Source organism: Lagopus muta, chromosome 1 (assembly GCF_023343835.1).
Source record: "Lagopus muta isolate bLagMut1 chromosome 1, bLagMut1 primary, whole genome shotgun sequence".
Classification (NCBI taxonomy): domain Eukaryota; kingdom Metazoa; phylum Chordata; class Aves; order Galliformes; family Phasianidae; genus Lagopus; species Lagopus muta.
In genome coordinates this window covers 21,980,329-22,004,981 of record NC_064433.1, presented here as the reverse complement: position 1 = coordinate 22,004,981, position 24,653 = coordinate 21,980,329, and the positions used below count along the sequence as shown (strand labels likewise).

Sequence of the window (24,653 nt, the reverse complement as noted above, 5' to 3'; positions counted from 1 at the left end):
GCATGGGGGCAAACTGCCAGTGTTTCCTTCATAAGATGAAGCTATAAACATTCAGACTAGCTCAACTAGATATAATTCACGATATTTAACAAGTCTAGCACTCTTCCTGATTGATTACACTCTCAGACCAGATCATCGGTCCTCTGGTCTGTGAAATACAGCATTTACAATAATGGTGGTTCTCTATTGTTGTGGTGACAAAAAGCATTTTATCTTACTCACCACATGCCAGTGGAAAAGAAAAGAAAAAAAAATAGCCAATTCCCAGTTTTTTTTGTTGCTGTTGTTGTTGTTTTTGTTATTGTTGGGGGTTTTTGTTGGTTTCTTTGTTGCGTTTTTTTTTTGTTTTGTTTTTTTTTACAGCCCAGTGACATTTGAAATGTTTGGTGCCCAACTTGGATAAGTATAGAGGTCAAATAGAGGCACTATCCACGTCATAATTGCAAGCATAACCACAGCAACTCCGATGATGTTAATACCCAAACCAGCTTTCACCTAAAGGAGAGGGAAAAGAAAGCAAAGACTGATATCAAGACTGTGAAGAAAGTTTTTTAAATAGTAAAAATCAGATAATAATGTTGCAGAATGATTATCAGAACCCTTAAAGGTGTCTTGCTTAAAACTTACCATGTCCATTATAGTTAAATGACCATATGAAAATACAATGGCGTTGGCTGGGTTTGCTACAGGAAGAAGAAATGCAAAGGAAGTACATAGTGTGGCTGGTATCAAAATGAAAAGTGGGTTCACATGAATGGCTTCAGCCTGCAGAAAGTAAAATAAAAGAGAGAGATATCCATCCTGTCAGAGGACATATTTGTTAAATGAAATAAATACAAACTTCTCATGTTAGCATAAGCAAACTGTGAACTGACAGATTAAATAGTGAAAAATAACCCTTTTCTGGTAATTCCTTTATAAAACTATAACTGGACATGCTTCAGATGAGAAAAGGTATTTCTAACACAGGACAGTTAATGAGTTAGAGCCACAAAGATGATGAGGGGCCTGGAGTATCTCCCTATGAGGAAAGGCTGAGAGACCTAGGGCTGTTCAGCCTGGAGAAGAGAAGGGCATCTTATCAGTGTTTATAAATATATAAAGGGTGGGAGTCAAGCAAATGAGGCCTGGCTCTTGTCAGTGTTTCCCAGCAACAGGACAAGAGGTAATGGGTACAAACTGGAACACAGGATGTTCCAACTGAACATGAGAAAAAAACTTATTTACTGTGAGGGTGACAGAGCACTGGCACAAGCTGCCCACAGAGGTTGTGGGGTCTTCTTCTCTTGAGATATTCAAAACTTACCTGGACACCATCCTGTATAACTTACTGGAGGGAATCTCCTTTCATTGGGGAGTTGGGCAAGATGATCTCCAGAGGTTCCTTCCAACCCCTAGAGTTCTGTGATCCTGCAACTCTAAATTCATGCATGATTTTTCTCTAATTGCAGTTAAATCACAAAGATGAAAGACTCTTGCAAATATTTTTGAGTATAGCATGAGCATTACAAACAAAATAGTACAAGAGAAACAATTATATTGAATTGGTATGTAATGGGTTGGAGAGATTCAGTGAAGAGATAATTGAATTGTCTTCTATGAGTGCGAAAGAGGATTAGTATGTGTCTAGGCTTGCCAAGAGGCAATGTTATAGACTAGAAGATGACCATGGCAAGATTTGAAGTGGAAGAACTGTGTGTTTTGATAAAAATGATGATAAAAAAAGAGAGAAGAAGAGAAGAAATGAGGAGTACATCTAAAGTACATCTATTAGCCCTCTCCTCTCTTTGATGATAGCTTGAATATTGTTAGCCATTTTTGCCAAAGATGTGATCCTGAACTAACACTGACAGAGCTAGTCTTTTAAGTCTTTCCGTTATTCTCAAATAGGAATAACAGCTTCTATTTTTGAGGGTTACGCTTTTATTCTCATTTTCCTGAATTTACAGCATCTCTTGTAAAGAATCCTCAACGAGCTACTCAATGCACACTTCAACACATCAACAAAACAAAGCAACAAAAAAACCCTCACAAAACAAAATAAACAAACAAAAAGCGTGAACTATTTTATAGAGACTTCTTAAGAACTGATTCTTTGAGCAGCTATATTATTACATGGATGATAAAGCACATTCTGGTTAAAAACATCCTCTATTATACTCACCAAAGGAGACAGTATGGGCAAAAATATTGTAATGGTGGCTGGATTGCTGGCCACTTCCGTCACTGAAGTGACAATAAGACATGATATCAGGATAACCAGCCACAGGGGTAATGATCCAAGAGGGGTCAATTTATTTGCTACCCAGGCAGAAAGTTTTGAAACCTGCACAAGGAATATGACAGTGTTTGCTTTATAAAACAATAAACAGAAAATTACAGTTAAAATGTATATAACAAGAATTTACTCATCTATTAATTGTGATGTATTTGTATAAAAGAGAAAAAAAGCTAAAATGTTTCCCAGGTTCCTACCACATGTTTTTAAGTTGTTTTTTTTTTTTTTAAGTCACTGTTGTTGTGTAAATACTCAAGCAAACTACTTCCCATTTATTTATACTTGCACCTTTGAGAAGATTAGAAGAGATGTACTCAGAAAATTTGTGATGTGCATACACTGGGCTTCATAACCAGAGCCTGGGAAGAAATCTGCTTGATTTACTGGAAAAGGCAGCAGTGCTCCACATAGGAATCACCTCAGAAAACTCTGGACGATTCCTACCACCATCAGGATTTAATTTAAGCAAATAATAAACAGTATTCATCACTGCGTGTAGTGTTGGAAGACAAAGAACACTTTTCTTTATTTTTAACTCTGCTTTCTGAACATCTTGCATATTCACAATTATCCTGTTCAGTATCACTTCTGAACAGTTTGCTAAAATAAGCCTATAATCTTGAATCCACGGCATGACTGAATTCCTTCTGATGTGGGTCATGCTAATTGCTCAGTATCATCTATAAATTGCATTACCTCACAGCCGTCTGCCAATGCAAACCCGCCACCAACAAGAATAGCAATTTCCCAGGGCATGCATGACTGAAATTCCTTCCAAGTAATCAGTGGAGTGTAACCAAAAGCAGCTAGAAAAAACAAAACAAAACAAAACAAAAAAACCCAACATTTAAAAACATCTTGAAAAATGTCTTGAAATAATTTCTCTGAAGAAATATTCTGAGATAAGAATGTTCTCTTGGGAAATATTCTGAGGCAAACTCTAATTATTGTAACTTGAAGAAAATCTTTAAGAAGAAAAACAGATACCTCCTGGTACCTGCTCTAAACTATCTCAGCTTGACAATGACAATTAGAACAGTTTCTACCAGTAGCATTGGCACTTCTACCTGGAAGACAGCTATGGGATATCAATAAGATTAACTTATTTAATAACATTGTACTGTTCAGATTACTGAGCAAACTCTCTTTCATTTAGTCTCATTTAGGGTCTGACCTTACTTTCTCCAGGTTTCATTGATGTCAGTATTAGAACTGAATGCATAAAGAGAACAATCCAGAAGTACACCTTAATGGAAGTAAGTTCTACTTAAGTGGATAAAAATAGGAACTGACTAATTTTCCATTTCGAATTTCATAGGGAATATAAAATAAGCGTAACACTTTCAAAATAAACCCAGCCCTGCCCTGTGTAGCCCTCTTCAAAGCTCATAGCAGTCAATGGAAAACTGGTTTCCACTGGACTTGGAGATGTGTAGGCAGCAGGATGCTGTGCAGCACCAGCTCTTGTTGCTCACATTGCCTGAGAGTTGCTTCAGGCTTCTTCTAGGACAGGGATGCTTTACAACTCAGTAAGGCATTATTCTGCATTGAAGCTGTAACATTAGTATTTAAGAACATTCCTTGACAGAATGCAATTAATTACATTTACGGTTACCTTGTGTAATAGAATCCATGTCAAAATATACTTAACTGCTTTCACCATTCGAAGTCTTAGTCAATGTTTTTGCTGGAATAACAAAGAACAGGAGGCCGATCACCAAGGCAGTTGTTGAATCCGTAGCATAGCCTTTATACCTAAGTTAACAAGAGTAACACAAGAAAAAGACATGTAAGTAGATATAGCCAGGACAATAGTCTGTTATTGCATGTTCGTGCCCAGGTGCAGGCAGTGGGCCTGCAAGGGTCTATGTGAGGAGAGGGTGAGGTTGCCCCATGCCAGACACATGGGCCCAGCAGCCAAAATGGTGGCAGCTCTGTGAAAGTAGATTTAAGGAAGGGCAAAGCACCTCAGAGAGTGAGATGTGAAGGAAAAAAAAAAAGTGTGAGATGCAGCCCTGTGAAAATCAAGGTCAGAAAAGGAGGAGGTGCTGCAGGTGCTGCAGCACAGATTCCCCTGCAATTCATGAAGGAAAGCATGGTGGAGCAGAGGAAAAAAATGTGAGGAAAGATGAGCAAAAAGGAGCTCTTATGGACTTACTACAACCCCATTCCCCCTTCCCCTGTGCCATTCAGAATGGGAGGTAATGTCAGGGATGAAAGAGTAAATTTGAGCCTTGGGAAAGGGAAGGAGGAAAGTGTTTTAAGTTGTCATTGTTTCTCATTATCCAAATCTGTTTTAATTTGTAGTAGTAAATTAAATTATTTTTCTCTCATCTTGAGTCTATTATACCCCTGGTGGTAACTGATAAGGGGTATCCTTGTCATTATCTGCACTCATGAGCTCTTCCATGGCATTTTCTCCCCCTCTCTTGTTGAGGAGAGAGGCTGAGAGAGCAGCCAAGTGGGTATCTGCAAGCAGGTCAAGGTCAACCCACCACATCCACAGAATTATCATGTCAGACCTCTAAATCAATCTGTGTCCTGAGGAAATGTGTTTTACTTTGTCATACAGAAATAAGCTGAAGGAGGGAAGTGTTTGGAAATAGCTGGTGTTCAAACTCATTTTCATAGCTCAGTGGTAAATTAAATAATTTTAATATGCTTCTGTAGTAGATCCAGTCCAATAGGCCCGGAGCGCAGTGCCTACCCACGGAGGGTGATATTCCTGTAGCTAAGAAAAGACAGCAGAGCTGTATCATCATCCTCCCTTGTCTGTCACCTCTGGGGTCTTAGACACAAGGTCCATATTTACTGTGATAATTTCTTGTGGATGAAAACTCATTGCATCAGTTCTTACATTGGTACAATTTCTTTCAAACTTGCACAGAGTAGCTACAAGATGAGGCAAAGTGAAGAGCTGCCATCTAGGGCTGTTTTAGCACCGCCATCTGATTCTGTTACAAATTGATAGATGGTAACAAATCCCATCTTATTCAGTCAAGATAGTCATTCAATAAAATACAAACTTTGCTGAAGAAAGCTAAACCCAACACTTTTTAAGTTCTATATTTTTATACACTTTCTGTAAATTATTACTTTTCCAGAACCAGTGCATTTGTCCTCTTAGTCTCATACACCTTCCTGCACATGCAGCTATAATAGGTATAAGCATAGCTTCCCAGAAGATTTCAGGCTTTTCATTGAGTAGAAAAGATCATCCCCTATTACAGGTTACAAATGTATAATCTAATAGTTCCTTTTGCTTCAACAGTGTTAGGGGAGATTCACAGAACCTTAATGTGCATCGCACACTGACTCAGTGTGGTGAGGCACCAGCAAAGGCTGCCCAGAGAAGCTGTTGATGCCTCATTCCCAGAGGTGCTGAAGGGTGGCACCCACAGCAGGGGATTGGAACTGGATGGTCTTTGAGATGCCTTCCAACCCAAGCCATTCTATGATTCTGTGAGTATATGAGATCACAGCCAGTATGGCTTTAGATAAAACTGTCTCAAACGGTAACTGCCATGAAAGGTGAAGTGGCTCTCTAATATATTTTGTCTCCTGTTTTCTATTGTCTGCTAGCACTGAGGATGCTTTTAAGAAAAACAATGTATTATTTTGTAATGGTATCTAAAGGCAGAGGGTTCTGCTGTTACGACACCTTTCGCCTAGGTCCAGGTGCACTGAGGCTAAAAAGCAGAAAATTCTTCTTCTGGCATCCTATCCTGCATTCTTTGTTGGACTTATGAAAGAAAATAGATTTAGACATAGACACAAATCATGCTGCTACATTCTCCTCTGCAGCTTTATTCTCTCTGCATAGTTCCGTTACTCATAAAATCACAGAACAGCTGAGGGAAAGAACCTCTGGGTCCATCTGCTACAACCCTTTCTCCAGCAGGGACACCCAGAGCTGGGTACCCAGATCCATGTCCAGGTACATTTTGAAGGTAGTAGGCTTCACTACAACTCTGGACCCAGTGCTCCAGGGTTGACCTCACCAATAGAGGACAAGGATCACCTCCCTCAGTCTCTGACAATACTTTGCCCAGTGCAGCCCAAGATACTATTGGCCTTCGCAAGGACCCCCAGGCCCTTTTCTGCTGAACCACCTTCCAGCTGGGCATCCCCCAGCATATATTGATGTATGGAGGCATTTCTCCTCACAAGCAGGACTTTGCCTGCTCCTTGTGCAATTTTGTTCACAAAAATTAATTTTTCCTCATGCCACACCGTTCTGAGAAAGCCTGCTTGGGACACAAACACAATATCCTAACCTTCAATCTTACTTTTTATGGAGATACACGTGACAGCAGACAGCAATTCTTCTGTGGTAATTGAATTTTGAGGTAAACATTTTTCAAAGTCCATTTTTTCCAAGATGTAAAACAACTGCATATACAGCATCTACCTGCTTGTAAAACCACAAATCTGATTGCCCTATGAGTGAAAAGTCCACTGGTTAGTGAAAATTCAATGTTACTCTAACTGATATCATTGTAGAGAAAAAGACTATTGGCGAAAGTACATAGCGGCCTTGTCTTAGCAGAAAAGACAAGAATAAACCCTAGAAAAATTGTATATACCCACAGGCACTAACGTGAGGAAGAGTGAAGGAAGTCCAACTTGTGTGCATCAGGTGCAGCCCACTGTTGCAATTTTTATTTCTGATGAGGTTTTTAAAGTGTTAGCCAAGGGCCAACTTGAAATTCATCTAATTGAAGCCAGTATCCCACAGCCTGGAATCAAGCCAGGACACAGTTGGAAACTGCTGTAGCAGAAGTAATGTGTGACCCTTGGCTGTCAACAGATGGAGAGAAAACAGGTATTTTTACCCTGCACTTCCCTCTGTAATATTCTAAACATTGATTAAATCATCCTGCTATCTTCCTAAAGGAAGATAGGGAGGTAACTGGGGCTCTGGGCACAGCAATGTCTTTGATAGACTTACAAAATTTCCATGAGAAAAATTAACTTATAAATGTAACATAAGTTGGAAAAGCATTGACATAGTATGGCCAACAATGCTTCTTAAAAATGAGCTCTACTCAGTACTGATATAGCATAATCATGGATCAGAAAAGCCTTATGTTTCAAAAGCTAGACCTTAAAAATGGAGATGATAACATCATTAAATATCAATCTTTCTGCTGGGTTCAAAGAAATCTGTCTGTATTTCAAAGGGGTATTCACTGACTTGTGAGGATGAACAGAAGGGGCTGAGAACATGGGTGATAGGATTGGAGTGAATTTGTTCCTTAAAGCAAAACTTAGAGCATTCCACGTAGTTTGTAAAAAAAACTTGTAAGGTGACATAATTAAACCAGGTAAGTATATCCCTAAAGTACCTATCAGAAGTTTTTAATCTAGCAGAGAAAGACAAGAACAGATGGCTGGAAGCTATATTGAGACATAAAACAAGGTGTAAATTTGTCTTGTTTATTTTGGCAACAGAGATGATTATCCACAAGACCAAACTCAAAGAAAGCAGTAAACTCCACAATATGAGGAACCTATATTTTTCCACCTGGAAATCAAGCCTGGTTGCTTTCTGGGAATTCATTTTCTAATAAAATAAATCTCTACCAGGCTTGACACACAGAACAATATAGCTGCTTCTGATCTTCAGCATGCTATTACACATGCTATTAGGTGAGGTGACAGTACTCTTTGGTTCAAGACCCTGGGAGAGTGGTGGATGCTACCTATGTCCCATTGGCCTAGAGGGTATTTTAGCTCTGACACTGCAGCTTTGTTCCTCCAGTCTAATAAACAATCTCATAATAAGGCCAAAGCTCATCTCTGTAGGTGACAGAATTTCCCTGAGACAGGCTCTAGACTGGAATAAAATCCTGTGTATAATCCTGTAATAAATCCTGTAATAAACATAAAGGAAGAAAACACTTTGTTACAATTGCTTTCTTTAGCATGTAATTAAGGAAGTTGTGCACATGCTTGCCACTATACTAAAATCCAGAAGTTTTTTGTGTTGAGGCATTAGTGAACAAATGCATGAGATATGTAAGCCACAGCTCTTGCACTGTAGAAGCCCCTTGGGCATTACAGAGATGAGTGCTGACTCTGCAAGGCCCTAATCCATTGATATAGGTCTTTTACCTCTTTTCTGCTTTGTTGAAACATGATGGCTCACTCTAACTATACTTTTGTTGGCTCTCTGTATCCTAACCGGGAAGTTGTCAGTTGATCAGAAAAGTAAAATCATAAATTCCAGATATGATGCCTAGTAATGCAAAAGATTGGTAATTTAAAGCTATTTAGAAATAGGAAAAGCCTGAATAGTAAGAAATAATTCTTTTTTTTTCCCTCTTAAATGTTTCGTTAGAGATTAACACAGGTCTTGTTTCTCCTCAGATTACTTCACAGAAATCATAAGATGATTCATCCTTATGTGACTTGGCATGTACTTGCATTCTCTCTCAAGGAAAACATTAGAGGCACCCACAAAGTAACATGCCCATGCAGTAACCACACTTATTATACATATGTTCAGCTTTTTCCCTTTCAGTGAACAGAGGTAAACAGACAACTTCAAATAGGGAAAGTGTAGATCTCTGGACTGGAATAATCCATTTGAGTAATAAGGCCCAAACCTGAGAGGTTGTTTACAAGGTCAGTTTTTCAGTATCAGGAGTATTTCACTAAATGGTGCTCAACGAGCACTGAATGTTAATGTGAAGCAGAAAGGGAGGCAAAGCCAGCCTGACTGCCTAGCTGACAGACTGCTTGATTAGGTCAACACTAAAAACCCTTTAAGAACACTGTGATTCATTTGGGACACTGATCATCAGTTCTATTGTCGTGGTGCTGATATGATGGAAAACCTGTTCCTTTGCAAATCTGGGCGTAACTAAAAAGTAAATCATTTTAAAACAATCTTAGTTTTTATGCACTTCTTAATGCTATTTTTACACTAAGATATTTTTTCACTTCATTTTAAATATTCAAAGGGCTATAATTATTCCTTGTAATAAGAGAGAGATCCTGAATGATAGGAGAACACTTGAAGAGAGAAGGAATGATGGACACATGCACATGTCATTTGTGGTGGAGACAAGGAAACACAAAATGAAAGATTACCATCCAAGTCTGATTCTGGCCTTTGACTCAGTAATAAATGCTGACTCTGTAAGGCCCTGAACAGCACAAAGTCCTGCTCCTCCCAGGCCTCCAACTACTTTCCACTACTCTAGAGCAAAATTCAGACCTTTGTAAAAAAAGGACAAAACCAAAATTGCAGTAATTACAGCAAGAGATCAGGAACTATTACAGTCATCACAGCATTACAGATTTATGTAAGACCAAGCAATTTCTTAGAGGAAAAAAAATGTCTAAGTGATCCTGAGAAAGGGACAGCATAAACAAGCTGCAGCAGAGGGAAAAAGAGAAACGTAATAGCTCCTAAATAGCTCCTGCTTTTTGGCAATTATTTAACTGTGACTTTTCACAAGTTATGTATGAACAAACAGAAATTTATATTAATAGCTAGAGAGCTATCAAAATAGAGGATGTTTGCCTGTACTCACAGAAGTTGGACTGCCAGTAACAGCAGTAGATCAAAAAATCCTAACCAAAGGTAATGTACTTATAACTGTAGATTTGATGAGGAAATAGGAAACAGTAACATCAGTCATTATGCCTTCTCCATCACCAGATCAAGTCTAAAAGGTAGGTATAATTACTTTTAGTAGACATTTTGTTTAATCTTGCAATGTGTTTGGGACATTTCAGATGTTGCACACATACATCTAAGAAATTACTGGAGTTGTACCTATTTTATATATACTACTAAGGTTTTTTAAAAATTGGAATCTTTCCAAAATATTAAAAGCATTATTTTTAATATATTGTCAAGAAAATAAGGTATGTATTTAAAACACAGTGCTGCTCGTGTCAGTGTGTTAAAAAGATTACTTACTTTGGGAAAAGTGAAGACCAGCCTGGAAAGAAGCCTGGATCTCTGGTAAACCACAGCAAGGTCATTAAGACGAATAGGACAAATGTAACAATTTCTGGGTAGCTGTAGCAGAAAAACAATGGGTTATATATTTTCTTGAGTTCACATTTGGATTTACTTGTTCTTGTTTGCTAATTTGAAGTGTGACAAACCTCATTGGTCCAAGCTTCTTGTATTCATCCTGAATCACCTTTGCTGAAGCCTCTTCTCTGGCTGTTCTTTTCTTGCCACACTTGAACATATTTTTAAAACTGGAATGTTAATCAACAATATTGAAGGAAGAATTAACAGTGTATACAGAAGAAAAAATGTCCACTCTTTTCAGCTAGCACTTTACAAAATAAGTTTTTCACTTTACAATGCAGTTTCTCCCATTTAATTATCACATACTAAACTGAATATGTTGGAATTAATAGACAAAGTCCACTGGGAAATTGAAATAGGCAGCAATTAAATGTGTCCTGCTATTGACTAGCTCATTTGTTTTTTTCCTGTAACGTGTCTAGGACATTTCAGATATAGCACACAGGAAGGATGAAGCTTTAATCATGGGAACTAATTGAATCAATCAAATGCACAACGTATCTATGTAATGAAATTCATCTATGATTTTGCTTTACTCTGTTTTTTGATGAAACAGTTAGTAATGTGTGAGTAGCCTGCATACTGATCAGCAGAATAGTTGCTACAAGCTAGGTTTTCATTCTCACAGTGTTAACAAGAATACTATCAAATCTGTCAAGCAAAACGAACACATAAATGTTCAGATATGGAGCGGTAAGCTTGAGAAGATATTACATCTGCTTAAGAGCAGGCAATCTCAGTCTTCATCTCTTGTACCATACAGTCATCTCTTGTAGCCATGAAGCTGTGGAAGACAAGGTCCCTATCATTAACTCTGCAGGGTATGAATGAAATCATGGAGAACAAGGCTTTGAAGAATCAGCCAGAAAGGAATAGTCCTCTACCAAACCTTAAAAGCACAAGATTCCATGGGAGGAAAAAGCATTCCACCACTATTTTGGAAACTTCCTTAATTTACATTCAGAATTGTAGTCATCCAGCTTATAAAGCCGGTATTACTCAAGTATTCAAGTCAACCCCTGATGCCAGTGAAGAGCAATGTTCTGGATGTCTTTCCCATTTTCAGGTCTTAGGCTAAAATTCATGTAATTTTCATATTCTTTAAGCTTGCATGCACGCACTACTTAATGATGATGTGTGTATGCTTGAGGGGAAAAGATATGATTTGCAATATGGACTTTTCATAGTGGGCTGAGTAGTCAAGGATCTTTAATTTAGAGAATTCTTGTTTCCGCCAGAGACTCAGCTATATTAATCAGAAATGCAAAATCACCGTTGCTGAGTTGTCTTTCTATAAGCCAGTTAAGCTTAGATACAATATTTGATCCTGGTACATGATATTTTATATCATACACTTTCAGCTTTATTGATTACAACATCTACTTACTCAAATCCAAGGAAAAGCCACTGGAGCCAGACCCAGCACAGCAGCAGAATAACAACTGCGATGGGGATAGAAAAGACAAACCAAGATCCAAAATTGATGCACTGGCAATCTGGATAACGTCTGGATTAAAGTGAAAAAGAAAAACCCAAAGCACATTTAGTTCAATTTGGCAAGAAATAAAGACCTGTGAGAAGTACCAGAAAGTCCTACTACAAGAGAGTGCTTTTGGTTGGCAGCTGCCTTTAGCATGAGGTGGCCTCTGGTGTCATCTTCCTTCACCCTCCCATTCTGTTCCTGATCATCAGAACTACTACAGGACCTGGCCCTGCAGCTGTGCCACAGTTATTTAAGCATCCGATCAGCAAAAGGTCTGTGCATCTTCCTCTGATCTAGATGTGTTTCACCTGAGTTGAGGAGGTAAGGAAGAGCCACTCACAGTATTAAGGGCCTTTGAGACTGCAAAGAAACAGAACTTGAAGAAAATTTGGTCTCTGAAAGGAGACTTTTAGCACAAGCAAATATATTTGAATTAACAGGCTTTGATGAACTTAGAAGAGAGCAGCAGAGAGTAGACAACACTGAGATATTTATTATTAAAGGTTCCAAAGGGGATTAAAATCTCATTAGAACAAATTTATTTCTACTACTTTCCAGGAGAGGTGGAGAATGTTGATTTGTCAGTGGATTGTTTCTCCATTTGCATTGTCTCTATGAGGCTGTCATCATCTACTGTTTACAGATGTTTATCTAACAATCAGAGATCTTCCTGCCACGTGTATTTAAAAAGAAAGAGAATGTTTTCTGAAATAAATACATTTACTCTTTAAAGAGATAGATGCCAGATAGTCAAAAAGGGCAGTTAAATGAATTGTGCTTTAGTTGGCCAATTTACTCTTTGAACAGAATTTTCTTCATCTTTGAGCCCCTCCAGCTCTGCTGGGAGAGTTTTCTGCTAAAAGTAAGAAAATTCTAACCTTCTTCCTTGGTGCAAAAATTGGATGAAAGGGAAAAACAATGTCCAGAAGGAGGCTGCAATGACTATTTCCAACTATTACCCCATCTTTTGTATTTCACGCCTTGCCAGAAGAAAAGGAATTGTGATGGCCACAGCAGTCACTGAGGTGATGCAGACTTATTACAAATGTTACCTCATGTGTTGCACAATTTCTTAAGACTTATCTATATTTTTATGATGTTCATGTACTTTGCAATTAATTAAAGTGGCAGTTGAGACAGAAGTGAAAGTCCTATGCACTTCTTGAGATGGATGTTCTAAATTCCAACTGTGCATAGCGCTGAGATAGTGAAACTCGAAAAGTCATTAGGCTATCACATACAATTTATCGATTACATGGCGATTTAGCTTTTATTACATAATTAGCCACATCTATTCCTGAATGTACAAATTCCAAGATAGGAAAATATTGACGTCAGCACTGCAGTGTCCTGGCATTTAATCCCTTGCTAAATTTCATGATCTAATGTCCTCAATTATGTGTGATATTAACTTACAGAACAACAAGCTCTTGAAAATTTCATCCTAACAAGTTAATTTCTTTATAAAATGTTAATTTACAGTAGTCAGATTTCACAATAACTGAATATATTTAAGCATTTATAGTAATCTTGATTAAGTTATTTAATCTTCATTTTGATAGCAAACATTCCTGGGGTAGATTGGTTAAGAAAGTATATATTACATAGCACTGGCTGGATTATCTGTTACAGTTAGATTACAGGTCTTGCTTGAGGCAAGGATGGAGAAGACACACTGAACTCATTTCACTGTAGCATTTGCTCTTCTTCATGCACAGGAGAATGTAGTTTTCTCCTTGATGCTATATTTTCTGGTGACTATTTCCCTCTGAAACCTTCTCTCAGTCTTCCTCTGCCTCTGCTTCTAGGATCCCTGGAGCCACTCTGATATGGCACAGCTCCACACCTTGACTTGTAGCTCAGGAAAAACTGCTTGGTCGTGTAAAAGAGCTGTGAGAAAGTCTGTACTGCAATATAAGATAGATAAAACTGCAGCTATGAGCTATCTGACAGGCTGCAGCAACCTGAACGACTTCACAGGAAAAACATCTCTAAGAAAAAGGATAAAATAATAAACAGCATTAAAATATGGAGTTAGAAAAAGGGACAAAAGATCTGTTCAGAAAACAATGAGGTCCAACCTATCCCATTCTCTTGGCAAATAGAAGCTTCCAGGTGTCTTATGGAAGTGATGAGCAAATTAATGCTTAGCTGTTTAATGGCCATCTTCTCAGTATCACAATCAATATTGTGTGTCTCTATGCATGCAATTAAAGAATGAATAGAGTGACCCCATGAGCATCAGTAACAATTCTTTCTTGAAAGGGAGCCCTTATGGCATGAGTGTCCAACCTTTTGGCTTGTATGGGCCACACTGTGAAGAGGAATTATCTAGGGCTGTGTCTACAAAAGCTGCTCTGAAGGTACTGCTTCCTATTTATTTCCATGGAGACTACAACAGATACAAAGAGAACAATAACACTATCTAATAGAGCAATTTCTCAGCCACAAAATGCTCTTTTTCAGCATAGTCATCACCATCAGTTGTGCATTTTCACTAGTGATGAACAAGAGTCTGCATGCTGCACTCACAAAATTCTGAACCAGAGAAGGCAACCCACTGTTGCTGTCACCACTACTGAAATGCACCACCCACCGCCTCACTGTGCTCACATCCACTATTTAGTTTCCATCAACATTCAGCAAGCATCAGTGAATATCAGTGGGCACCATACTTTCCTTATGGAGGAATTTAGTGACACACCTTTGTTTCATACGCACTTCCACGTTAGACACCATTTTGTCAGACTGCCCCTCTGCTGCCATCTCTCACACGGCAACAACATGTAATGGGGTATCGGTGGGAAGGTTCAACCTCTACTGCTGTGCCACCAACATCCACCTCAGATATCCTGGGCTGACATCATACAGCAGGAGGCATTACTTTTGGAGAAGCCTTCATAAAATATACACTATATTAAATGTACGTAAGAAAGAAATCATATTTTAATTTTTAATGTTTGTTGTTAAAACACATACAAAAGAGAGCAACAAAACCATAAAACCAGTGAGATATGTAACCTTGTTTTTGGGAAATACTGCACTGGGCTGGTTTGATGGTAGTGATTGCCATTCTCAATGAGCTCTCAAATCGTTCATCAAAGATTTTTGATGAAATTTTACTCTTTCTATACTTCATTCTGGAAAATACTCATTGAAAAAGTACATCCAGCCAAAAGCCATGACATGAATGAGGGGTGACTGTGAAGCAAGGGGCACTCCTCTCTGGTAAGAGAGAGATCATGAAAATCTGGTAAAGCGATATAGCCAGATTTTGGACTGCAACTCTATACATTTCATTTGAAAATTGCAAGTAATGTATTTATGTCAACTGAAAATGGAGTCACAAATAAACCAAAACATTGATTATTTTTTTCAAGCTTGAAACCTGTTCTCCAATTCCTTTATCAAAACCTAAAGGATGGCTGCATATTTTTCACTGTTCACAGGACTGCGTATACTCAGTGTATCAAAATCCATAAACTTGTTTGCCATCAGTTGAGTTAGCACCGCATGGCACTCTGTGCCCTGGTTTTGGCCCAGATGGAGCTGACAGCACGCCGATGTTTGGTTGGTGCTGAGCTGCTGCCATGATGAAGTAGCAGCAGAGGGCAGGCTGCAGTGTGAGCCTTGCCAGGCTGCACGCAGCCCACGGTCTGTGGTTTGGACATGCCTGCCTTATGGAGTCGGTCTCACTGGCAGAGATGTTTAGCACTGCATCAACATTGCCACTGTGTGCTTCTGCAGAAATGTCTCCATAGCTTAATAGCATGTCCTAAATAACATCAGGCTGAGAATTCTCAGAATGGGCTCCTGCTTTACACAGATATACTAGCTTCCTCTTCATCTTTTCATGTGATTAATGAAAAATGAGGGAGGAGGGAGAACGGTGAGCACTGATTATAGCCTACTTCATACTAAAATCAGGTATATAGGGAGAATATAGAATTTCCTGGTGTTTTGTCACTGAATAGAAAATGTGAGAGCATCCTTGGTGTGTACAGCTCTCTTGCTGAATTGTCTTTCTTATGATGCTCCTTATGATCTTATGAATTATTGTCCTTATGATGCTTATGATGGGTAAAAATGGACTGCAAATGTGTCCAAGTCACATTAATGGGTCAATTCCCACTTCATTCAGGACATAAATACAATTGAGACCTCGTAGGAAAGCAGTGCAAGACAGTTAAATAGAAAAAATATTTGCACAGTGAGATGGTAGATACAGCTTAAGTTAAGGATAAGGCTCACTGGTTGTGTAAAGATTAAACAAAAACCTGGGGGGGTGTGACACTGGATTACACACAGTGCTCCATGTCACCTTACATTCCTAGAAGAGGATGAAGACCCAGGCAGAGAACAACAGTCTGCTTATTTTTTCTTGGAGAGGTTGTTAACAGTTAAGACAAACTGGAAAAATAACAGCTGTGAGCCAGTTTGTGTCAAGTTCCCTATGGCTCTGGGCAAATGAGCAAGAGCAGTTCTTAACCCTAGTAATCTATTCTGGATTCTGCTGGGCTGGTGAGTATGAAGCCAGCTTGAACCAGAAATGATTGTATGTTTAAAAGTTTAAGTCTGAAGACTTATAATGCCACAGTCTGTCCTGTTTCTTTGCCCCCCTCACCCTGAAACAGACAATTTCCATATTGTTTCTCTTGTTGCTGTCTTCACCAGACCTTCTCATAGCACAGACAGATTTACAGACCATACTTCAGTTCTCTTTAGAAGTTTGCTGAAGCCAAATTTAATCAATTCACACATTGGAAGAAAACCTGTCAGTGACTTGTCTTTCAATGTTTTGCTGTCCTTAGTACAAAAATTGGGCAGATGTTAGTAAAAATATTGTTGTTTCCTCCTTTTTTTTTTTTTCCCTATGTTAGAGTTGTAATGCTTCTGACAGTAAGTAGTGGAATAATAATAATTTTTAAAAAGCTGTTAAATGAGATCTATTGTTTTTTCAAAACATCTGGCAATTGTAATTTCAAAGTGATTTTACAGAGAAAAAGAATGTTTTAAAAAAAATGCATCTAAAACCAAGGTATCCAACTGAATCTCAAGTTTCAGATTGACTTGAAATCATTTGCTTTTTCTTAGATTGACAGGCCTAAATTCCTCATTTCAGCAATGCACTGAGCATGGCCTTCTGAAAGTCTCCTAATACGTTTTGCTAAGTGGACCTGAACTTAGCTCCTGCTCTACTTAGAAATGAATAATATAAATGAATAAATATAAATGAATAATAATTCTTAGATATTGTCTGTCATACTCGTGTTAAGCTAATGCCTTCATCTTTTTTGCATACAGCTATTCAAAGAGCAGAGCACCACTCAACCAAAGAAAGGCCATCTTTTTTGTGCCTGTATTGGGTGATCACTTACAGGCTTTCCCAGTGTAAGTTAAATACAACTATCTCTGTAAGAAAAGTAATGAAAGGAAAGTAATAGGATAAAGTACTATGAAATCAAAGGGTAAAATTTCTAATGAATTGTAGCGGAGCCATGTGAGAGCTCAGGAAAGAATAGTTAAAATTCTGGATTAAGAAGAATACAAATAATTTAATGTAGTCTCTTACGTATTGAAGTGCTCAGCAAAAATCAAATTAGTCGATGTTCCTGTGATTGTTGTCAACCCTCCAATGGTAGCAGAATAAGCAATACATAAGCACATCACTTTGAAAATCCCACTGTGTTTGTCCTCTCTGCTTTTTCTCCCTGTTTCAGCAGGTGGTAGGTTCTGCTTAGTAAGAATATAATAATAATAATCAAGCACAAAAATAGGACTCGAAGATGTCCCAGAACAGTCTATTTCCTGGTAATATAGCCATAAGCTATGTGGTTTGGTTTGCTATTACTACAGTACTCTACTACGGTTATTCATGCAAAGAAATAGAAAGGAGAGTCAAATACTGAAGTCTTTTGCCTGATCTGCCTCACTCTTTTATGCAGGAACTTCTTTTATATGTACTTTATACTTCTTTTATATATAGCAAGTGATATATAGAGTCTGTTTACTGATTGGTTTAATCAGGCAAAATACACCTGGAGCACAAAATCACTAATGAAATAAATAAATAAATAAGCAACTGAATGTATATGTGTATCTACACACATATATACTGTTCACATAAAATTAACTTAATTGATAGCAGTGCTATGTTAGATGGAATGAGATTTGGGTTAAAACCAATTTGTACACATTAGCAGCATAAAAATAAAGACAACTTAAGTACCTGTTCCTTTTCTTTTTCGTTTTCCTTTTCAATTGTGCACACAGTGCTCCCCATATCGTTGTCATATCTGGAAAAGCAAAGGTATTAATTGTAATAAACAGATATTCTATGATGCTTTGAAAGTAATGCTACCTATTTTATTATGTCGGCTCACAACATCAGAAGTGGATGTTGGCATACAGGCTCTTGTTCATCAGTGGTGAAAATTCAAATAATGGTGACTACATTGAAAAACAACTTTTAGTAGCTGAGAATTTGCTCTACCAAACAGTGTTGCTGTGCTTTTTTGTATCTGTTGTACTTTCCACGGAAATAAGTAGGAGACATTACTTTCAGTCTGATCAATGTACTTAGAAGAATTCTTAAAAGAGAATTTAGGAAATGAATAACCTACCCATTCACTTGTTTTCTTTTCTCTTTCCAGTCACTGTTTTCACTTTGTCCTATATTTTCTGTAAGACATTGACAGGAAAAAGAAATAAGTGCTTAAGGATACAAAACTGGAACATCTCCATCAGCTTGTCTCACTCCATGCAACTTTTTATCATCACATGAATAAATTTCAAGTTTCTACATGACTCCTATTACCCTAGAATCTCAATCTTCTAATGATGAGAAATCTTCTCCTAAATTTTAATTCATCTGTTTAGTTTAGATTTATTTATATCCAACATTATCCTCAAGTTGAAAGAGCCATTTTCTCTTGCAAACACTGAACCTCCGTGTATTCATATTCTGTAGTCATATTTTTTACCAGACTTAGTTTTACTAGTCTGGGAAAACCACGCTCTTGTCTCCTCCTCTCCTGCTGTATTCTGCACTCGGTGCCTCTGAATTCAGCTTGGTGAACGGGAGAGGGCTCATACACAGCAATCAAAGAGATGTCTCTCAACCAAACACATAATGATGCTATTCCTTCCCTAGCCATTCAACCTCATGTTAAAAGGTGTTTTAGCATGCTGCAGAGTGAGAGTGGGCAAACAAAACCTGCCCTGCATGTCTACCGTCTAGCTCCAGTGCCAGGTTAGTGGAGCCATTGGAGCAGGACATCTCCAGCATGTCAGCTTCTGCTTCAGCTCGGGTGATCTGCTGAGCTACAGCCTCCACAATTGGCATCACCATGGCAGCAGCTGAAGTGTTGCTGAGCCACATTGACAAGAAACCACAGCTAACCATGAAGCCCAGAGTAAGCCTGGAAGAGGAGAGAAGAGTCTGTTACCGTTACAGCAGCATCTCCTATCACCGCTCTGTTTAGTGTAAACAGAAATCTTTTTCAACAGAAAGCTTGAGTTTAGGAAGCATTAAGCATCTTGTAATTGACCTCTGTGGAAACTGATGAATTAGAATGATTTTGATCAAATACATTTTTTTCTCTGAAACATATTTAGTAATATGAGTCAAACACGTTTATAAAAGGAAATGGAAGTAATGTTTATTGGAAGAATGATACTCTACAAATCATCTCTGAAGAAAGATCATCATGCGTATCACAAGCTCAAATGAAATTTAAAATGGCTAAATTAGTGCTATTAGTGCTGTATTGTACAGGCTGGCTTAAAACACTGGGCTTATCCCTTAGGGTCAGCCCTCTGGATACCAGTACAGTTGTTGTAGGGAGAAGTATTAGCAATTTAGTAGGTGGCACTTAGTCCCAAGACAGCTATAGGGATTATTTGTGCTTCAATAAATGTTATATTAAAGAAGGAAGCAAAGGTCATTTTAAGTCTCAGTTGTCTTGGCTCAGCTTGTGCTAAATAAACTTCAAAATAAGAACTGCATTTTACTAGAGTGGCTCTAGCTTTATACAAAAAACAAAAATGAAAACAAATATTCCGTGTCATATCTGGTGAAGTTTGGTTAAGTTTAAAAATACAGACCATGCTGTTATTTGTAATGCATCTCTTGGAGTTGTAAATGAGAGTACTTCTCCTGACTTTTCATCCCAAAGTGTTGGCAGTGTCATTAGAATCCTGCCACGAATCACCACAGTAAGACAGCAACCAGTAGTGAGGGACTGTGGTGTCACAGCAGTTGCTGAGAAGTCTGTGCAATTTGCAAAGCTCCTTGCTAGATCAAAAACCTTCCCACAGGCTGTCTGTACAGGATTTCATGCAAAAATAATGTAAGCAATGCATTATTACATAAAAACAGTTTTCAAAATGCCTCTCACATCTCTCCATTTCAGCTATTAAACTTGTTTGTTCCTCATTAGGGGTACAAAAAGTTCAATACCTTTACACCCTGTCTTTTCTCTGTGCACTTTTAGTTGCTTAATGATGAAACTAGCTTCAGATCTGCAGCTGGTGGACCTAATTAACAGACTGTCAGTGATAATGTGAATCCTGCTAACTTTATTCAGCTTTCAGTTAGGTCCTCAGATTAGTTAGGTCAGGATAAGTATAGTGGGTATGAATATGATTTTAGAACAACTTGAAAAACATTTTAAAGCAAAAGCAACCAAAGCATTAACTAACATCTGGTTTTGAAGACATTTTCAAAATATCATAAATTTCCAATATCTGATGGATTGATGGTCAAGCAACCATTTTGTGTAACAGTGTGGTGCACACTGAAAAAGATTTAAAAATAACAAAATATATCTTAACCTGTTAACCCACATTTTTTCCAGATAAGTCTTCCTGAGAGTTTATAAAAGATATTCTGCACAAAACCTTAGATAATAACTTAACTGATGCTCAAATCTGCTGTACAATGCACAACCAGTGTTCTAGTGCTAATCCCCATAGGGTTGCAGAAGTGTATTACCTGTTAATCTGCTGACCAGATAGCATAGCTCACATGATGAGAAGCCTTCAGGGACTCCTGCTGCCCTACACCCAATACCTCCAAGCATCCTCCATATCCTCTGCTATAGAAGCCTCCTGCAATGACATCACCATCCTGGGCTGGATGCACCAGTGAGCACAGGCTGGGTGGGGGTTCTTTCTTGTGGCAGTGCAAAAAGAACAGCATGCAGCACTTTGCACGGGCACACTGCTAACAAGCAACAGATGCCAAGAGACAGGAAGATCCTCTCCTTTAGCAATTGCCTTACCATGATCTTTATCATAATTAGGAAAACTGAGATAGGAAGGATGCTGCTTTCTCAGAGCTACAAAATGGAACTGCTGCAGATTTCCTCAGCAGTTGGATGCAGATTCCAGTGTCCACATCAAGATCATCAGCAGTGCTCAGCACACCATCTACTTGTGTTCCTCTTTTCAAGATTTGAACCGAAAGATGGGAATTTAGAATTGATCAAAAAGAGTGTAAAGTAATTAATCCAGAATAGCTCAAGAACAGAACTATTGTCATACAATTGAATAAGAACGTAAAAATTATTGAGAGAAAAAACAATGAAACAAAATACAAAGCTAGTAGCTGTCAAAAGATGTGGGAAAAATCAAAATACATGTGATAGTTAAAATTAGGAGAGACTAAGTCACAATGGAATAGAAATACTCCAGTATATCTAAGAAGAGTTATTACATCACCCAAGAGGCACTTCATGTCTTAGACCGAGCTTTCTACTTTTCTAACTTTTTACTTCCCATTACTTTCTGTTTCCTGACAAGGAATCATAAGCATTGTTTGCTCTGGAAAGCCATCTTTGCTCTACAGATCTTCTCCAAAGCCTCACTGATGTGCTGCCAGATGAGTCAGGGTGCCTAACACTTTCCTGGGTGCTTGTAAAGCAAGAAAAGTTTTTAACATACATATATGCTGATAGCAAGTCAGTAGAGTGTGTAATTTCATTTCCCTCATCACCTCATCCAGCAGAGGAAGTTCTGTTCCTTTGATATTGTCTTCACAAGTAGACAAAAACAAAACAAAAGCAAGAACAAAAAACCATAGAGACATTGCATTGGGTGTATTTTTCATTTGCCACCTTGACTTCCATGATTTTTTTTTTCATTTCTTGAATGATTTTTGTGTATTTGTGAAGCTTCCAGAATTTTGCAAACAGTTCTTAAATATAGATGAATAATAATCAGAGCACAGATTTTTGGTTGTAGGCATCAGGTATGCACAAACCATCATTAAGACACAGAACCCTTACATTATTCACAGACTCATCAGATTTTTGTTCAGAAAGATGCTTATTACAAACAAAATCAGTATAGGGAACTTTCATGTTGCAATTAGTATTTCAGTGAAATAATAAAAATGTCACCTACAAATTAATCATATCATTTCAAATATCTACATTGTTTCAGTAGAAAGGAGAGGCTGGGTTACTACTGTAGAATGAACAATATGCAATTATTTCTGGAATTCATAGCTTTCAACAAGGACTGTCCTTCAGGACACTGCTTAGCACGTACCATGCAGGGTTCACACCCACCAACATCACCATTTTTAACGCCACTCTTTTGTGGAAATTCCATTTTTCTATTGATGTTGCCAAACAAATTACTCCCATCAGCAATAGATGAAAGTCTTTAAAATAAGCAGATGCCACCTGAAATAAAATTAAAAAAAAAAATTCTTTGTAAATTAAATGATGACCTTCTAGTCATCATCACCATCATCACCTTCTTAGTATTTGTTATTACCATTTCAATACAGACTGACATTGAAATGCGTGTGGGAAAAAGGATTACTGGTTAAACTTAGATGGTTAGATTTCATTAAATCTCTTAATTTCATTTAATCTAAATAATGGTGTGTTAAGTTGCATAGTGTTAAAGCCTAATGAAAAGCAAGACTTGTGCTAAACATCCTAAGATTGTCAGCCACATCTAACATACAGTCCAGCCAATGAAGTTCTGCCAATCCAACAGATAAAAGAACAGTTTTAAACGTAGAAATTTACAATAAGGTCATCTGTGGTGTCATCTCTTTGACATGAAGATGGATACTCAGGATTTTGAACTTGGAGTCTTTATTGTATCCTATCACTTCTGTAGCATTAAAGATATTTTTTACTTCTATCTAGCATTTTCTTACTGACTGGCATCTAAGTACTGAATAACAATCTAGAAAAAAATATTAAAACCAAAGATGAACAAGTCCTGAGGACAAAGTATGTGAGCTTGAGGTAGGCATATTGAGACTGGCACTTATCAAATCCATGGATGAACCCTTCAGATTCTTTCTTCAGACATTTTGACATTGAAATATTTAGTATTACAGGGGAAAAAAAAAAAAAAAAAAAGGTTACCTCCTTGGATCCCATTATACCAAACAATGGGAACATAAAGGCAGGGAGTAAAGCTGAAACAGCCAGAGGCAAAGCTTCTGTGAGCCAAAAGATGGCAACTACAAACAGTGTGTATGCACATTCTGCTTCCTAGAATACAAAAAGCACTGATAAGAGCAAGGAACACAGGAAAAAAATCACAACTGCACTAAGTCTGGCTATGTCAGCTGAAAGGTTACCTAGATGTGTAACGTGTAACGGGTGTGACTTAAGGGAGTTGGATTCAGGGTACATTTTTGCTATTGGTAATCTTGCTAAGGTACAAAACTGTATGTAATTAGTTTTAAAGAATGTCTTCAGCGACGGTAAAATTACTTAAATTCCACCTCTTATGAAAGAGCAGAAAGACAGCTGCTTTTTCCTTCTTTTCCTTCAAGACTATTTAACCATGTAGGTAATTCTGGAGTCTTCTCTGACAGTTAAAGTTGCATACAGAACGCCACATTTAAACCTCTTGGAGTATTTGCAGTCAATAATAGGTCAAATTTTGGCTCCACTCTAATCAATGAGATTTTGTCATCAGTATCTATGATGTGAGGATAGCATCTAATATGAAAATCAGAGAAAATCTCTCAGGTCATTCATTCCAGTCATTTGCTACCATAAAACTTGATGATGAGCTTAACAAAATACATAATCAAATGAAAAGGTAATTGCATCTGTCAATTCAACTCCACTGTCAAACATACAGGACTGTTTAAAAGTGGCCAAAACGTAAGGGTGAGGACAGGATTGTCAAGGGAGTCTAGGTGATGTTAAATAAGAAAAGCATTTCCTAAACAAGAAAAAAAAATTCAGAACTTCATACAACCAGTATGGAGTCTTTGAATAAACCTGTTGCCTTCTGTGTATTTCCATGAAAACACTCTGAGCTGACCAATGAAACAAACAAACAAACCAAACCAAAACAAGAAGTCCACAATGCAAACACAATGAAGTAATTCTGAAAAGATCTGAGAATCTCAGGTTTACATAGCAGTGCAAAATAATTACCTCTCACAGCAGGTCACTTACTTTGGTTTTGATGATAAGTGGGAGAGGAAGTAAAAGCAGTGGGGTGAGGACAATGAGCAGAAACCTTCGGTAGACCAGGAGGTATTTAAGAATCTTCATGGCTGATGGCTGGTGCTGAACTTTCCTGAAGAAACTGCTGAAAAGATAGGTCTGACTTTAAATAACTAACTCTGATTAATATTTTTCCAAACTATCACCTTTAGCCATTGCTAAAGTGGACCAGTAAAACAAGTTAAAATTAAATCTTGCTCTTGATGGTCTTAGTGACTTTATTAACAGTAGGTTGATAAGATAAGTGTTCATCATAAACCAAGGCTATTTGCCTCTCTCCTCATGACTTTCTCCCTGTGCCCTTCCTCATAACAAGTCTATGTAATTGGAACTGGA

At 37.9% G+C, this 24,653-nt stretch overlaps 1 protein-coding gene across 2 annotated transcripts; it reads right to left on the bottom strand.

Moving 5' to 3' along the window:
* Window positions 1-321: 321 nt before the first annotated feature.
* On the bottom strand, window positions 322-24,416 carry SLC13A1 (solute carrier family 13 member 1). 2 transcript variants are annotated; one of them, XM_048964594.1, is made up of 15 exons: window positions 24,267-24,416; window positions 23,214-23,342; window positions 22,375-22,511; window positions 19,054-19,241; window positions 18,444-18,501; window positions 18,050-18,116; window positions 17,393-17,556; window positions 11,725-11,844; window positions 10,406-10,504; window positions 10,215-10,316; window positions 3,930-4,033; window positions 2,975-3,084; window positions 2,165-2,326; window positions 628-765; window positions 322-495 (listed from the first exon to the last, which is right to left on the bottom strand). In XM_048964594.1, the coding sequence occupies exons 1-15, from the start codon at window positions 24,363-24,365 to the stop codon at window positions 358-360; spliced, it is 1,815 nt and encodes a 604-aa protein (XP_048820551.1). In that variant the 5' UTR covers window positions 24,366-24,416; the 3' UTR covers window positions 322-357. The 2 variants fall into 2 exon arrangements, with proteins under 2 accessions (XP_048820551.1, XP_048820561.1); XM_048964604.1 differs by having other exon boundaries at window positions 17,393-17,553; window positions 24,267-24,415.
* Window positions 24,417-24,653: the final 237 nt, after the last annotated feature.